The sequence below is a fragment of the Paramisgurnus dabryanus genome, chromosome 7 (assembly GCF_030506205.2).
Source record: "Paramisgurnus dabryanus chromosome 7, PD_genome_1.1, whole genome shotgun sequence".
In the NCBI taxonomy this organism is placed as follows: Eukaryota; Metazoa; Chordata; class Actinopteri; order Cypriniformes; family Cobitidae; genus Paramisgurnus; species Paramisgurnus dabryanus.
The window spans coordinates 36,418,529-36,437,210 of record NC_133343.1 but is presented as its reverse complement, the minus strand read 5'-3'; the positions used below and the strand labels follow the sequence as shown (position 1 = coordinate 36,437,210).

General features: G+C 36.8%; 1 protein-coding gene across 2 annotated transcripts in view; it reads left to right on the top strand.

Annotated features, from left to right (window-relative positions):
* cntn4 (contactin 4) overlaps positions 1 to 18,682 on the top strand; it is a 201,993-nt gene that overhangs the window by 164,740 nt on the left and 18,571 nt on the right. For both annotated transcript variants that reach the window (XM_065279757.1, XM_065279756.2), the window contains exons 12-13: positions 133 to 260; positions 18,138 to 18,313. In XM_065279757.1, the coding sequence (XP_065135829.1) occupies positions 133 to 260; positions 18,138 to 18,313 (304 nt within the window). The remainder of the gene's footprint in view (positions 1 to 132; positions 261 to 18,137; positions 18,314 to 18,682) is intronic.

Below are 18,682 nucleotides of genomic sequence, written 5' to 3'. Positions count from 1 at the left end.
GCCACGAAACTGCGGTCTTTCTCCCTGTATTTTATGCTGTCAAAGAAATAAATTGCTTGTATTGACTGTTGGCTTGAAGCCACACAAACACTCTGAATTAATGGTAACGTGTGTGTGATGTTTGTCTTGCAGAGTTGCTATTTTGGAAACTGGAGCTCTTCGAATATCCAATGTCACCAAATCGGATGCTGAGATGTACACGTGTGTCGCCCGTAACCAGTTTGGAGTGGCCAGCAGCTCAGGAAACCTACTTGTTAAAGGTATTTACTTAAATTTTGTCGCTTAATTGTGCAACAGACAGTTTTACTTCAAAAAAGTTTACAATTTATGGATAAATTGGTGGAAAATCATTTAAACTTTAGGTTTGGCTCTTTTGGATCAGTAACTTTCTGTACTGTAGCGCCATTGCTAGAGCATTATGTTAACAGTCCAAAGGTCATAGGTTTGCATTCCCAGGAAACGACACTTTTTTCAAAACGACTGAGAAGAATCTACCTTGCACAGCTATCTGATCTGAGCCGAGTGGAAATATTATTATTTTTTTATTTCGTGTTGTGTCGTAGCATCAGCATGGGGTATCCGGAGGGACCCAGATCACACTTGTGTTGTTGAGTCACTGGAGCAGTGAGTTATTACGCTGAATTAAATATGAATGAGAGGTGGGTGCACAGCGCCAAGCGCCTTCACGTTGGAGTGCTTTAAAGCTCGGTGAATTTTCAGCATGCAAGCACAACACGGTGGTCTTTGCACCCTCTGCGACGTGTGTGTTTTATCTACCTAATCTCACCTCAGTTCTCTCTATTACACTGTAAAGTAAATTTGTGTGGTGGTTTCTTCGAGACGTTATCGCTACCTGATCTGTTAAAATGACTCAGTGGTGTTAGGTAAGGTGATAAAATCTGGATCATTTTTACAATGTATACAAAAACTTCTTTTTAGTTTATACTGTAGTTAGAAGCTATATGTCAGAAAGTGTGAGGAAATCCTAACATGTAGAAGTTTAAAACCATTGGTCTTTCAAACTAGATGTTGGAACATTTGAGGATTTTGTACCGTTCAGACACGAGTGCATCGGTGAGATCAGACAGTGGTGTTTGGCGATGCGGTCTGGCTCACGTCCTGCGTTTCATTTCATCCTGAAGGTGCGTTTTGATCTGAGCTTTTTGCAGGCCAGTCAAGTTTTTTCACAACAAACTCTGTAAATCTTTCGATTTTGGATCTTGCTGTACATACAGGGCTATTGTCGTGACAGAAACATTTTCTTAAATTCCTTTGTACAAATGGAATTATGGGGCATTGCCAGACATGATAATCTGTAGGGGTTCTCACATATAACCATATACGTTAGTATAACCATGCATTAACCATATAGTATATCAAGAGTTTGGTTCCAAAACGCAATAAATCCATTTTGACTAATTTGGGTAAAAATGTGTTTTCTATACCAAGAAAGTGACAAGATGAGAACCACTTTTTTCTGTTACAAACTTTCACATAGCATCTTTAGGTTATAAAAACATAAAAAAAACAAATCCATCATTTTATTTTCAAAGATTTATTATAAAAACAGATTTTTTTTTCGGCAAAATGCAATAAATCCATTAATTTTTTTTTTTTAAATGCTATAAATCTATTGAATTAATATATAAATGTGCATTAATCTTTGCCATGTTATATTCATTTACACTGATTAAAAAATTAAACATTAATGGCATTAATCAAAACACTTACTTTGTCATATGAACAACACTGTCATTGCTGCTGTCATCCTTGGGGCGTCGTTGCTGAACTTTTTTGACAGCGATCAGCTGTAAAATGTTTTTGTCCTGCTCGATTTTCGTTGACTTTGAGTAAAATAATGGAAAGTTTTTCATAAGATCCTCTAGGGTAAATATGTTAGCATGACTGTAGTGTGAGAACAAGCAACAGTCTGCATTTCTTTGTCTCCCGAGTGCCTCTCACGTAAATTATTAGATCTTGATGGCTTACATTTCTTCCCCGCCACATAAAACCACCACAGGTTTATCAATGCCATCAAAATATTATTTTGTTTTTGTTTGTTTGTTGATCATGAAGTACAAAGTAGATGAGGAAAACTAGGATTCTATGTGAATTCAAAGCACCGCCATTGTTGTTTACAATGCGTGGAATGGTGCGCTGTGATTTGTTGAGCAGATTTATTGCATTCTGCAGAGAAGGAGGAGTGCCGTTTATCACATTTTGGGAAAAAGGGAGACAAGACATCAGAAAACACGGCGGATATCGGATTTTGCATACAATTAAGAATTTACTTTTTAATACTGACCAGATACAATACTGATTTTGGCGGTAACTCATATTTTTTGGAACCAAACTCTTGAAATGTTATCACTTTTTTAGATTTTGAAAAAAAACATAAAACACGTAGGAAAGTAGGCAAATAAACATTACTTGAATACAGTTTTCGTACATATTTTATGAGTTGGCTAAATTGTATAAATTCATACAAAGTAAATCGTGCAATAAATAGTATGAATATTGTCTTTTTATGATACACTGCAAAAAATGACATTCATATTTAGTATTTTTGTCTTGTTTTCAGTAGAAATAGCAATTTTTTTTTTATTAAGATGCATTTTCTTGATAAGCCAAAATACCTAGGAAAAAAGTCTTAAGCAAATTTGTGCTTAAAACAAGCAAAAAATCAAGTGAATTGAATTAAGTGTTTATGAAAATTTTCTTATTCCATTGGCAGAAACTAATTTACTTAAAGTTTATATTTTCTGTCTTAAAAACTACACTTATTGTCCTAGGTCATTTTGCTCATCAAGAAAATACATCTTTATTTAAGAATTTTTAGATATTATTACTGAAAACAAGACAAAAATACTAATAAAGTAATTTTTTGCAGTGTATCATAAAAAGAATATATTGAAACTCCACCCCTAACCCCAATGTCACAGAGGCAAAGGCAAATCATACAAAAATGTACGGATGTGGTCGTACAAATTAATACTTATTAGCTACCTCATAAAATACATACAATTCCTATTCACCTTATTTCGCCACGCCCCTTTTTAATTCTTCGTTCTTCCGCATTTTGTCAACCGACTTCCGCTGCTAATATGGCACAGTGCATTGGGTGGTTAGTTCGGTGGTTTGAAGATTGTTTGTAGTTCACTATAACTTTAGCGAAATGACAAATATCGCTACTGCTGTAAATGTTTTAAATTAGGAGCACGGTTAAAACTTCATACGACGCTCGGATAGTCTTATATTGTCCCAGCAATCGTCTCGTGGTTAGACGATATGAAGCGGCCGCGGCAAGTAACCTGGCATATTTAATTACCTCGTCCTGTCAGGAGTTGATGGAGCAGCATTGAAAATTATTAAAAGTATGTCTACTAATATTTACACAGTGATTTCGTCTTTTTTAAAGCAAATGTGCACCTAAGCCAGTCCAATAACTATTTCGTTTTTATGTGGTACCATGATAGAATTCATTTGCAAACTTACCAACACTTATTCCTTCAAATCAGGAGACTTAAATCCTTTTAAGTGGGATCTACAAAGCTCACATATGGTTTAAGAAATTCCTTACAGATAATATCTGATCACACTGTAAAGGTTTATATAACTGCATGGCAGGTTACATCTGATCACATAGTAAATGTTTAATATCACTGCATGACATCTGATCACATATGAAGGTTTAATGTAACTTTACAACAGGTTAAGCAAGACCACCCTGCAATAAATTAAGACACAGCTTTATCGGAGTCATCAGGAGCTGAACCCAAGTGTTTATCTGGAAGCTGTTGGTGTATGTACTGGTAAAGTGCTTGGCGACTGTGTAATGGATGCAATATCAACCCTCTGTAAAGCTGAACCAAAGATGGTTGTTTCTCAGCAGAGATATGTACATTTCTGCCAGCTAAACACATTGAAGCAGTTTCTCGGACAGGGTTTACAGGACTAGGATTTAATTATATTAGGACATTTTAGTTTTTACAAACAAACCCTACAAAAAAACAAGAGTGGGGCGCATCTTGTGACAAAACAATGGCACTCATATATGTTGAGGTATGTCAGTACAAGGTGTTTTTAAATTATTGTAGCTCAAATAAGCATTTTAGCCTGGGACCAGGATAAGCCCTGTCAGGAAAACTGCACCATTGTTTTCCCCAGTTCAGATGTAGGTTGCTTCAGGTTGAGTTGTGATTTTAAAGTGTAGTTGTGGTCAGAGACGGATGGATCCTCCCATTGTGTTTCTGCATCACAGTTTAGGAACATGTTGATTGTATCATCCTCACAGTTGTCCACTGCATCACTACACATCAATGCATCTGTGAAAATAATATAACCATAAACATTTTTATGTAAGTATTTAAAATAAACTTGCATCATGAGAATTAATATATAAATGGCACCCATACTTAAACAGAACAGTGTGTAAGAGAGAGATGCATTAAAAAGAGACAGTAACATTATACACACAACCTTTAACTTCAGTGTTAAATAATACGTTGTTTAATAGGTCATTATCAATATCTGAATGAGAAATGAACTGACATTCTAGCATCTGAAATCTCAGTAACTTGTAGGAATCACGTGGGCTACTGTAAGAATGCAATGACTATAATATCTCGTTGTATTATCGTAAATATAAAAATATAGGTGGACAATTAAAACCATTCAAATAGTTGCATTTTATAAACTAACGTTACTGCTCTTAAGTGTATTTGTAGAACGGACTTCACAAATCTAACTTTAGGCGAACGAGCACAAAGTTAGCTAAGATAGCTTACCTGAAACTGGCCACCTTTTTTAACACCCGGCGTTGTTTAAAGTTACCGGAACATCGTAGTCGAACCATTACTTGGGATAAGGGTGTTCCTCAGTTGGCTTAAAATTGGTAAGAAAGAAACATAAAGGCGCTCGAGTGAGCTTTTTAAGCTTAAGCGTCGCCTTCAGTCACTGCCTCAGCTGCTCATCGTCTATGCGGCCGGAAGAACGTTGACAAAATGAGCGAAATGGCGCCGCCCTTGTTGTCGTGAAAAATAAGGTGAATAGAATAGTTGTAGTTTGTGATTAAACAAATGTTTAAAAGCATCATTGTAATTCACACCTGCACAGCATGACGCAACAGGTCTATGTAAAGCTCTGTAGTTTATATCTACTAACTCATATCTTTTAAAAGTGAATCATTTCACAAACAGCGGGGTTTCGTCTACTTCATTAACCTTTCTCAGGCATTGAAACCTCAAATCATTGTTTGACAGGGGGAGATCCATCAAAAACTCAATAAACATCGATCCTCCTCATTTTATATTCGTATGTATTACGTTATCAAGTTATTGACATGACGCGGGGAACGTGCTGAGAGTAAATGACGTTAGCAGATGGATGAAGTGGAAGATATCGCATTAAGCTTGATAGATAGGTAGATGGAGGCTGGTCACTTTTAACCTGCCAAAGATGTCAACTAAAGTGATGTGCTATTGGTAACTATATATCATTGACCGTTTTTTCTCCATTACTCTGCCGGGTGGGCGTGCATGTGCCTTACCAGAAAAGGGCACACATGAGTCTACGGTACGATTATATCTTGACACATTGTAAGGGAAACTAAAATCCTTATGTTGCACAGCAGTGTGATCTTAAATTTGTAGGCATTTTGTACATAACAATATGGTATAAAATATTACACCGTCTGAAAAATTGTCAACATATTTTCCCTAGCTGTCACTGGGGTGGTACCTCTTCAAAAAAGTGCATCTTTGTATCTAAAGAGTGCATAAAGGGTGCATATTGGTACCAAATGTATATATGTCTGTACCTAAATGGTACATATTAGGACATTTTTGGTGACAGCTAGAAACCATTTCATTGGACAGTGGACTTTTTAACATTTATGTATTTAGCCAAAGCAACTTACAGGATTTCGAATCAATAACAACTTTGTAAACATCTTTTCCTGTATAGCTCAGTGGTAGACCATTGCGTTTGCAGCGCAAAAGGTCATGAGTTTGAACCCAGGGACTCAAGTACTGATAAAAATGTATAGCTTTTAATGCACTGTAAGTTGCTTTGGATAAAAGCGTCTGCCAAATGCATAAATATAAATATATAATATGCAGAAACGCTATATATGTGAACATTACAGAAAAATGTGCATTCATTTTACAGAAACCTACTTTGTTAGGTTCGACTTTATTCTATGATTTCTAAAGAGAAAGGTGTTGTAATACACAAAAATTACCTCACTACCTGACATATATTGAATAGTTGTCTTGAGATATCACACCTTGGGCTATTCTTTGACTGTTGTACAAGACAATCTAATCAATCAGAAAAGCTCTCAGCAGGATTGCTAACATCAGGTTACCTAACATGGAGGGGATGGTTTTGGAGAAGGGTTGTGTGGTTGAAAATGTTCCAACTAGCCTTTGATAAAAGGGGCAAAGGATCTTTACAGTACATTCACACGGGGCGAAAGAGGTAATGCTTGACTGAAGGCTTGTCTGAAGCGTGGTCAACAGCCAATCACAGTGGCCGCAACGTGTGCTCCGGTCTTGCATAAACGTAACTGGCTGGCTCTGCACTAGGTTATTTGCATTAGGCGATGTGATTGGCTGATGCACGCGTTGGCGTTTAAAAAGTTGAGAAATATTTAACTTCTGCGGCGGGCAAGGCAGTGACGCAATGTTGACGGATCCACAATTCAGTTCGGCAATGCATGACATCGCCCATTAAAATTAAATAAGAAGCGGTAACGCTACAGGATACAGTATAAAATCGCTATTTTCTATGCTATAGCATCTTTAGGTTATAAAACATAAACTCAAATCCATAATTAGATTTTCAAAGATTTATTATAAAAACTGATTCTTTTTCCCACAAAATGCAAAAAATCCATGACGAATTTTTTTTCTTCAAAATGCTATACTACCGTAGCCCCAAAGGTGACATTGGAGTAAAAAAAATCTAAAGTTTAGTTTCATGTGCTCACGTGAAACTTTCATGTGCTCACACGAAACTTTCATGTGCTTCGCGAAACCTTCATGTGCAGAATTTTTTTTTAAAGTTTATTTTTGCGTGCTCGCGTGAAACTTTCGCGTGCTCGCGTGAAACCTTCGCGTGCTCGCGTGAAACTTTCGCATGCTCGCGTGAAACTTTCGCATGCTCGCGTGAAACTTTCACGTGTTCGTGTGAAACTTTCGCGCACGTGAAACTTTTGCTTTCACGTGCGCGCGCAATAGTTTCAGGTGAGCACACGCTAGTTTCACGTGCTCGCGCGATGGCTTCACGTGAGCACGCGAAACTAAACATAAAAAAAAATTCTGCACATGAAGGTTTCGCGTGAGCACATTAAACTAAACTTTATTTAATTTTTGTTCATGTCCCCTTAGGGGCTCCATACTACACATTTATAGAATCAATGTGCATTTATCTTTGCCATGTTATATTTATTTGTTGACTAGTGGTTTACATTGATGAAAAAAACATTAATGGCATTAATCAAAACACTTACTTTGTCATATTAAGAAAACTGTCATTGCTGCGGTTATACTTGGGACATCATCGCTGAACTTTTTCACAGGGATCAGCTGTAAAATGTTTTGGTCCTGCTCGATTTTCGTTGGCTTAGTGTAAAATAATGGAACGTTTTTTCTGCAGAAAAGGAGGAGTGGCGTTTATTGCGTTTTGGGAAAAAAGGGAGACAAGATGACAGAATAACACGGCTGATGTTATATTTTGCATAAAATTTAAAATGTACTTTTAAATACTGACCTGATACAATACTGATTTTGGCAATAACTCTTTTTTTTTTTAAATGCCGTTTATCGCGTTTTGGAACCAAACTCCTCAAATACATTCTGCCTTATTAACACGGCTTCTAAGTTAGTTTACTAATGCTAAACATAGGCAAAGTGTCAAAAAAAGTAGTTGGACTTGTGACGGAGTATTTCTGTGCTGAATGCACTTTGCCAGAGTTCGTACAAGTTTATGAAAGTTTTTTTTCAAACGTAAAAGATTCCTATGCAACGATTTTTCTTGATTTCTTTTATGGGAAATTTTAGTGCAGGAAGTACAGTGGAAGTCCTTATATGGGCACTTCAACTGGAATAGCAGATGCACACACCAACCAAGAGCTGACAAGAAATTAAGTGTGTTGTTGTTTGTGAGGGTGTGTTGTTAAGTTTGTTTCCAAAGAACCCAACATTATGGAAACAATGGATATAGTTTGTTTATCTGGGGTAGCAGCGAAGTTGAGCATACGTGTGTTTGTTTAACCCTGGATTTCATTGAATGGGGCGGTCCCAATCGGGTCATGAGTCACAAAACTCCTTCAAACTGCATCATTGTAAAATTCATTTTACAGAACCTACTTTGTTATTATAACAACTTTAATCTATGATTTCTAAAGAGAAAGGTGTTGTAATACACAAAAAAGACCGCATTATCTGACAAATAGGGAAACTGCATCAAATGTCTGTGTTTTGTTGGCATTCGGGGCGTAAGTGCACATAATGTAAACAAAATGAACGTAGTGAATCCAGAGATAATGGGATAAAGTTTTGTGTGTGTTGCTTGCTCGTGACTCGTTTCGCTGGCGGTATGCCTCAAGGATCTCGTTTTTTTCCAGAAACTATTGGTACAGCTGATCTGTTTTTATAAATCTGATAAAACTAAAAATCTTTGGATATAAAAAGGATGTTATACTACTCTTTAGGTTAGTGTTATAGATACTCAAGATTAACATGAGATAAGCAGAAGCAGCGTGTGTTATGTGAGCTTTAAGAATACAACTGAGCTCATGTAGCCCTTGTTCTTTCCTTAAAATTCAGGCATACGATTTCAAATTAGATATAAAAGCAAATCTTTTTTGACTGAGCGTGCTGTCATGTCCACTTAAGGATTCAATCAGTTTTTCACCTTTTGCGTGTTAGCCATCTCAGGGGTCTTTGGAGATATCTTCAGCTTTCTAATAAAGCACCTCGGAGGTTGCTCTCCTTTTGATGGTTGCTATAGTGACTGCTTTGATTGTTTCATTTGCCCTTTCTTAAGATGCAAATGTCTTTTTCATGAGTCATAACATTATTTCTTAATGCTTGGTTCCTCTATTTATAGCAAGGATCCATAACACTGCTCACTCCACAATTCACACATTATATTTATATCAGAACTCATATTGTGGCTGTCATATATCAGATCTTTGTTAGATTAATTGTTTGTTTTCTTCATTTTTGTTACTACGGACTAATGAATAATTAAAAAAATGCATTACTCGCATTATAGATGATGCATACAGTTGAAGAAGCATAAAGAAAATTGATGAATGTCTTTTATATCAAATCTGCTCCATACTTTCCTCAAAAGACCTAAAAGTGTTGTACAAAAAATGTATTAATATTTCATTAATTAAATAAATAATGAATTCATATATATATATATATATATATAATATATAAATATATATATATATATATATATATATATATATATATATATATATATATATATATATATATATATATATATATATATATATATATATATATATATATATAATTTACTGTGAATTAATTAGGGGCGGGTCAATCAACCAATGGAAACCAAGGAAGTGCTGGGGTTGCGTAAATAACACATTTCAGCTTTAAATAATTCATGTTTTGTTCTCATTTGCATTATTTAAAGATCAGACTAAACAATACATCCTCTAAAATGTACTAAAGACAGAAATTCTAAGAGCTGATTGGCTGTCAGTCCGCTTCATTACATCAAGTCAGAGTCTCCCTGTGTGTTCTTTGTTCATTGGCTCATCTCGCATCTTTTATTTTATTATTTCTCTTCATTAATGCAGACATGTCCTCTCTGCTTTTATTGATGAGATTCATGCAGACACTTGTGTAATGTGTCTGAGGACGTAGAGCGGCCCATTAAATTGTTTATCAATTGCCATGTAGGGAGGGATGCGTCTTTTTCTCTCCGGATGAATTGCGAGATTTTCTTTAGATTTATATTTGCGAGAGAAGTCACAGGCATCCATTTGACACCTACCCTAAGCATTTGCTCTCTATTGTGCGGTATGCATGGCGCCGTGCCGTTGCCCGACGTACAAATGTACCCCTATATGATCTAGCACCTTACTGTCACTATCAATAAGGCTCGAAGGCTAAGACAGGGTCATTTACATCTGCAATTTCATTTAGGATAGGAAACCTAGTTTGCCTGTGTACATCAGCGTCTGCCACAGCCCTTATGGGAGATGACAGTAGTTTATTTAAATTGACTCATCTGAAAAATACCTGTCAGATTAGTTTCCTCCCTGATAAGTTGTACATAACCAACCACCAAACAGTGGCTGGAATGACATCTCTGGTGATGTCCCAATCATGAGAACGCTAAGAGGATATTACCCAGATTAATTACTTTTAATTAGAAATTGGTTTTGCCGACAGAGATTAACTGAGGATCAAATGGGTTGTTTGCAATGTTGGACAATAGTCTCAGCGCTGTTGAGACATCATTCTTGTAATGGGTTCTCTCGCTGCTGTTGCAATGTACACAGTTGTCCCACCATCACTATACAGCACATGATAGTCCATCCCAATTTTTTCATTTAATTATCATTTACCCTTCATTTTGTTCAAAAACTGTTTGTATTAAAGTCATACATGATAAGAATGACATGCGGGTAATAGGTGTGTGATGAGACACCCCACAAAATGAGGTGAGACATGAGATTGAGTTCACGAGAATGAGACTAGTTGAGATTTTTAGAAAATCAACATGATTGAAAAATGGCAAATATAGGATAATAATGATGATGCAATAATAATTGGTTCTGCATGGTATTATTGAATGACAGTGTTAACTCTTTCCCATCCAGCGTTTTAAAAAAAAAATAGCCAGCCAGCATCAGCATTTTTTATGATTTTCACAAAAGTTTAATGCCTTCCTGAAAATGTTCATCTTTAGATATATAAACATACAATATATCAAATGAAAGAACAGACCCTCTGTTTCTTCAAAAATACAAAATTTTGATAAAAAAGATAATTGCATTTCTGTAAGGACTTTTGTCAGAGATCAGATTCAGAATGATCAAAACATACACTGAGGCCTAGTCCACACGGACACGGGTATTTTTATAGCCAGAGTTTTTCCTCCTGTGGTTTAAAAATAAAACCCCTCCACACATGCTAGATGAACACGCAAAAATACGTGATCACGTGCTGTCAAGAGCATGCCACACCAGCAGGCGGTGATATAACCCTAATCGTAAAGCCACATTGGCCAATCAAAAGCAAAAACGCCGGTTGCACTGTCGACACGACAACACTGCAACCAGTGTTTCTAAAAAACTCACCCTGGCAGGGATTTTCAAAAATGTTCGGTTTCAGTGACGTGATACTGCTTTCCGTGTGGACGAAATGGCCGAACCACGTAAAAAAGTCAGTGTTTTATAAGTTGAATAAGAGTGCCACCTAGTGGATAATAGTGGAAATATGGATTGGCGGTAAAAACTTGTCACTGGCAGGGAAGCGTTTTCTCTTAATTGTTGAGATAACTCGTGAATGGCGGGGGAAAAGTGAAAATATACAATGTGATATAAACCAACATTATGTAGTGTGTTATAACAAATGCCTGGGGATTGTTCACTTTCATTTTATATTGAGATCACTTAGGACTTACTTTTAGCAAAATGACGTTTAAATCCAATCTTTAATAGTGGTCCACTTCTTCAAAATAGAAATTGTATACAACCACTATAATTCTTGAGCAAGAACTTGCAGACATAAAACATGTAAACTCAAAGCGAGGGGTTAAACTGTTGAGACGCTAAAGACTTAACTCTCTTTAACTGGCTGTACTCAAATTCAGAAAAAAAATTAAATAAATCAGGCTACAAAGAAGTCAGTTAATGGTTTCGAAACATACTTTTAATACAGTTGTTTATTGTCAATTAAGAGAAAACGCTTCTCTTCCAATGACGAGTTTTTCTGGCAATTCGTATCTCTGCTATTATCGACCAGGTGGCGCTCTTACCCAACTTATAAAACCCAGAGGGTTTCCAACCGGCGGGTCGCCGTCCTGTAGTTTAAGTGAAAACTACAAAAACTTGCTTTACGGCAGACATACAATCCAATCAGAGCCAGCTTTGCTGCAATTATTTACGACAGTGGAAATGGACAATTCCACTTCCAACCTGTAGGGGGAGCAAAGAGTAAAAACTCTTTAGTGTTGCTTTAAAACAGAGGGTCTGTTCTTTCATTTGATATTTTCCATGTTTATATATTCAAAGAAGAACATTTTCTGGAAGGCATTAAATCTTTGTGAAAATAAAAAAATAGCGCTGGCTGGCAACTTTTTTTTAAGCTCTGACAGGGAAAGAGTTAACGAGAAGGTACTTTGGAAACGGAGTAAAGCTGTAAGATCACGCACGGCTCCATCTGGCCAAAAAGAGGCTCTTTTTCAGTGATTACATTTTGATGTTTTCGACTCGTGTTGTCTGAGAGCCTGCTTCAAAAAAAGGATTGCAAGATCCTCGAGGTTATCGCTGAGGGTGGAAACTCAATTGCAAAAGGTGCCGTTGGTCACTTCTTTTGTCGGGTTTCTTTTGGTGTGATTTTGCAGCAGCACTGAAGTAAAGATAAGGAGCCCTGGTCATTTCTAAACTGCTTTACAAGAAGAAAAAGCTTGGGAGACAGTTGTATTGTAATGTATTGGATTTGATTCCTTGTTTAGAAATCTTAAGCGTAGACTAATAATAATGGCGGGTTTTAATCCTGCTTTACATGAATGCACTTGGCAGACACTTTTATCCAAAGCGACTTGCAATGCATTACAAGGTGTACTTGTTTATCTGTATTTGTGTTCACTGGGGCTCTAACCCACAATCATTTGTGGTGCTAACACAATGCCAATCTACCAATTGAGCTACAGGTTCCAGCTCCCGTCATTTTTTTTATTCTGCCCCCCTTCTCTTTCACTACTCCACCTGTAAATAAAAGTTGCATAAAGGACAAGAAAACAGTTACAATACACTGAGCATTCGTATGATTTAAACCACTGTGGAAATCCATTCATCTCTGCAGTCTGGATCTATTTTGTGTCTTTGAGTATAGTTATTGCTTTTGTAAAATACAACAGTTTTGATGTCGCCTGAAGTGTTTTATAAAACACAAAGATTGACTGAGAGACATTTACCTCTCAGTTGCTTTATCTGTTTTTACTTCTCACCGTGCTATATGATAATGCTTTACTAAAACTTTTTTAGCTTTTTAACAGGGTTTATTTGCAACATACATTTCAGTCATGAAATTTCAATGATGATTTTAATGTGATTTTAAAGCACACATTAGAAAGCTATAATACAAACATATTTCATCATTTCAAACTTTAGGTTGTGGAACGGTTAAATCTTCAGTTTTTTTATACTAGATGCATTGTTTTATAGTTACCTTTGTAGAGACTAGTACTACTGTTTCTGTTTAATGACTTAAATACTGCCGAGGAGTGCCCTCAAAACTAGTACAGTACAGCGGGCGAATTTACTACATAAAGACCTTTTACAGAAGTACCCTGTGTCATTTGGCGACGTGTTTTTAAATTACGAATGTATTGATTTGATACAGAATGCAGAATTTATATTTATTTCACATATAAATTAATACAAACACAGAACAACTTTACCGCTTCCATCTCCATAATAACTAACTTTTTGGTTGGGGTCAAAAATCGAAACCAAAACTAACGGATCATAAAATGGCAATGAATACGCAAATAGAGATAGCTAGCTGGGTTTCAATCGAAACGTGAAGCGAATCTTCAAAATTTGCAAAAAAACAAACAAGGTGCGTTTCCATCAAGTTGTCCAAGCGAATAATGGTGGTTTTGGTAACCTAGTAATCAACAGTAAGGCACGCTTAGAAAATGGAGATAGGACTGCATTTATTTATGATTTGGCAAGTTATAAAAATGTACTAGCAGTGCAGCTTGTAATATCCAATCTGAATGCTGTGCACATAAATAGAAATGCTGATTTTTTTGATGCAGGCACTAGCAGCAAGGGCATTGTGAACGACATCGAGTCCCATATATGGTAAAGACATCATCAGCTGATACACCTAGACGACCAGTCGCATGGGTTTAATGTTCGCTACGTCAGAATTTATTCGGCCAATACGTTTCCATCTCTCATTATTCGCATTAACTCTTCGCATAAGTCAAAAACCTCCACTTTTTTGTGAATTAAGGGATTTTTATTCGAAATTTGGCATTTCCATCACTCGTTTCTTATGTGTTACTCCAAAATGTGCATAATATCAGTGGGATGGAAACCCTGACAAGACAGATTGTGACCCAGCAGACACGTAATACGTATGCATGAGAAATAATTGCTTCTGATTGCCTTAATGTTAGTTCATTAAAATCTAAGTAAGAAATTAGAGAACATAGACGAGAATAGTGGCGATGTGTGAAAAAAGTGGGCTGGGACGTGTTCTCCGTTCCCCTGCAGTTGCTACCCACATGGTTGCAGAGAGTTTTTAAAGTTTAATATAGTCTTGCCAAGAACACCTGAATGCCAACCCTACAAAAATCTTGCTTCCAGCGCCCCCCGATGCCCTCTGAAAAAGCTTAGTTGTGATACGCTAGTGTAACTTAATGTAGTCAACTCATTCATTTATAACTCAGTTCATTTATAATATATCCAGTTCATTTTATTTTGTTAATACTTTGACAAACTTTTAATTTGATCTTTTGACGCTAGCCTCAATGGAGGCCTTTTGCACTGTGCACTGATTTTGCTTCAGATTAATTCTCTATGTGCTATCATAATGCAACACCTGCAGCATTTGACCCCTGTACGACTGCATTATTCAGGTAAAAATGATGAAGAAAAAAGTTTATTCAGGCCGGCTCTAGACAGTTTTTAACCACGCTTTGTTTGGTTGGTAGCAGCAGAAAGTTAGAAATGCAGCCGTGTTAATTCAAATGCATGTCAATGCTCTCATGGCACTTGATCTTTCCACATCTCTGTCTCCTGCAAACCACCATTTATCTCGGATAGACGGTAAAGTAGAGGAGTTTGTCTTCTCTCAACGATTGCAATGACAGATATTAACAGTTACAAGGTATTATGCATGATGGGTATCACTCAGGGAACTTAAGGGCGCCAGGTCTTCAAAACGAGGTTACCTACGCAATCTGTCACATATCAAGATGATAGAGCAGGTAATAAGGGCATTTTCTCCAGTTATACAACCTCAACAGCAAGTTAGCAGTGTCAGCTTTTGCCTTGAATAAATTCTCAGGTTTCAGTTCAGAGATTTTCCCGTCTCTGCTCTGGGCTGCGGAGACTCGCTCTGTTACCTCCACGTATTAGGCGATCAACGCAGACCGCTCTCACATTGAGAGACCTTGGTACGTTTCATCCATTGCAACTACAATAGGAGATATTAATAGCTTCTCATTTGCTTACAATGGTAATTTGTCACCTGATATTCCCACACGCCTGACGCTTCTTTAGGAATGCGCCATATTTAGAGAGACCCCAAGCCACTTCCATCTGCAAACCACCACGAGAACAAAAAGAACCATGGGATCACATAAAAAAGTAAATGTAGTGCCTAAAACAAACAGTAACACAAGAAAGTTGCAATGAAAACAGGATAAAAGTGTCAAAGTGGGAATCGAGGAGGTGTGCGGGGGTAGCTCAGACTCTGAAATAAAAGATACATCGGTGTTCCTACAGGACAAATGTGAGTTTCATGAACATTTCTGGCGCTTTTAGGCATTTCGAGTTAAATTGCCAGGGTACGAGTTGACAGTAGAATACCAGACTGTGGTGTATTGTCATCCCATTGTGTGAATCTGACAGACAGTTGAAGAGGGATCTCATCCAGGCAATAAAAGAAGCGAGCTTCATCCGACGGCCCACTCATTGTGTTTCGCACAAAACCCGCAGCGACGCACCTGTTAGCTTTCCCTTTCCAGTTTGATATCAGACGAGATGCGAAAGGTGGATTGGTGTGTTGCAGACCTATAATTCCAGAATTGAATCCTCAGACGTAGATTGAAACATGCTTTCTGCATACATTTGCATCGTTTGCCACACTTAATGGACGTTTCAGTGGAATAAACACAGCGCACTCATGAGGTGGAAAAACATACTGCAGGCTACTTTTGCTTTTTTTGATCCTCTTATCGTTTCTCTTGTGCACCTGTTCCGCACACCAAAAGTGAAGAAGCAGGCATGCCCGTCCTGTTCCTTAGTGAAATGGCACCAGACCCGGCTTGAATAAAGGTTTGGAAAGAAAGTGAGTTTGGGCACCAAACCTGCTGGGGCTGGTGTGTTATCTTTTCATTTTGTTGTAGTGCATTCTGGGAGAGCAGATGGAACTTTAGGGATTTAGCAGAAATCAGACAAGGACACATGGTGGAGCTCAGAGAGCGCTCGTGGGATATTCAACTCTCTGTCCACCTTTAAAAATTCTCCTGTATGCTGTCGAGCATCTGTTATGAGGCTCACTCACTTTCATTTGGCCTGCTTATATATCAAGGTTGTATGCTATTGAGAATTGAGTTGATTTGCCAATTTTAATTGAGGTATGTACAAGATTTAGGCAGTTGAATTCGTTTTTTTATTATTATACAATTCAATTTTATTATGAATAAACCATATACATACCTGTATGGAATCATTTTTAAAAGTGATTAATAAATATTTTTTTAATACTTTCAATAATATATGTTAATATGTTAATGATTAACTCCGTCCCTGCCAGCATTTTTTTTTTAAGTTGCCAGCGCCAGCATTTTTGTTGATTTTTACAAAAGTTTCAAATTTAAAGTTTAAAAAGTAAAAAAATGTGCTTTAAATATATAAACACACACAATATATCCTCTATACAACAGATCATCTGCTTTCAAACAAATAAAAAACATTTCATCCTATTTTTATTTGTTCTCTTTTTATCACCTCTCAAATATGAGTAGGTTTTCTCAAAAATACCAAATTTTAAAGGGGGTATATCATTAAATCTGACATTTTCCATGTTTAAGTGCTATAATTGGGAACCCAGTGATTCCATCAACCTAGAAAATGTGAAAAAGATCAACACAGTAACTCTCTGCAAGCATTTGAAAAAATTGGTCATTGAAATTTGGCTCCCCTTGTGATGTCAGAAGGGGATAATACCGTCCCTTAATCTGCACTATCCAACCACGGCACTGCCATTTAGTGCAGAGATCAGCTCATTTGCATTTAAAAGGACACACCCAAAACTGCACATTTTTGCTAACATGCTATAACAAATTATCTATTTAATATTTTGAGCTAAAACTTCACACACCTATTATGGGGACAGCAAAGATTTATTTTACATCTTAAAAAGTGCCCTGTGAAATGTCCCCTTTAAGCAAAAAGCTGAGATAATTGCATTTTTGTAAATGACTATTGTTAGAGATCAGATTCAGGACGATGATCAAAACACACACAGAGTTTTTACTGTTTTTGGATCAGTGGATGCTTCAATGTTTTGTAAGTTGGGTAAGAGCACCACCTAGTGGATAATAGCGTAAATATGGATTGCCATAAATATTCGTTATTGACAGGGAAGCGTTTTCTCTTAAAGGTATTGCGGAGGATTTTTTTTCCGGGTGGATCATCAAGACTATTGGTCCTCCTAGATGTCAATCAGGAGTGTTGCCCAATTGCATTTTTAAACAAGTGAAGAAGGCAGTTCTTTTCTAAAATTCGAGAAAATCCTTCGCTATACCTTTAATTGATGAGATAATTTGTCAATGGCGGGAAAAGAGTTAATAATTAATAATAAATTGTCAAAATGAATGATGTTTTTGTTACTATATAATAAACTTGTATGACTAATAAATGTCACACAATTTACATTTCTTTGAATTGCAATAAGTAAATGTAACATTTTGTGGGGTGTGGCCAAAATTTAAAAAGCGAGACATTTGAATTATTTTCTAGGATATTTCATTATACAAACATCTTGAATTAATGGTATGCTCACTATGTTTTCTTGCTAAAGTGCACCCTTGCAGTTTTTTTGGACCCTTGTCAGTAAAATTACAAAATGTCAGCACATTTTGACACTTTGCATTGACACGTTCTTTTTCAGAACCGACGATTATTACGAGCACCCCCTCCACGCTGGATGTGACAGTGGGCGAGAGCATCATCCTACCCTGTCAGGTGTCCTACGACCCCTCACTGGAGCTCAAGTTTACCTGGTTCTTCAACGAGCAGCTCATCCACTTTGGCAGCCACGGAGGATACTTCGAAAAAGTCGGAGGAGTAAGAGCAAAACAATTACTAAATATTTCAAGACACGCCAAGCAATGTTCTTATTTGCTGACTAACTCTTCATAGGGAAACCTTGTAGTGTGGATGTCAAAATCATTCTGGAAGAACCCTATACACAACATGCATCATTTTTAACAAAGAACAATTTATTTTTGAAGTTTTTGTTGATAATTGGGAGGTTACTGAGATAAAGTGAGATTTAACTGGTCATGTCGTCTCAAAACAGCTCCCTATTACTTGTAAAATAAAAGAAGAATGCCTAAAATCAACTTACTGTAACAGAGATGATAGTTAAGTGAGGCTGCATTTTAAATCTCTTATTTTAATACAAATGCGATGTGCTCAGCCCATTCTGTATTA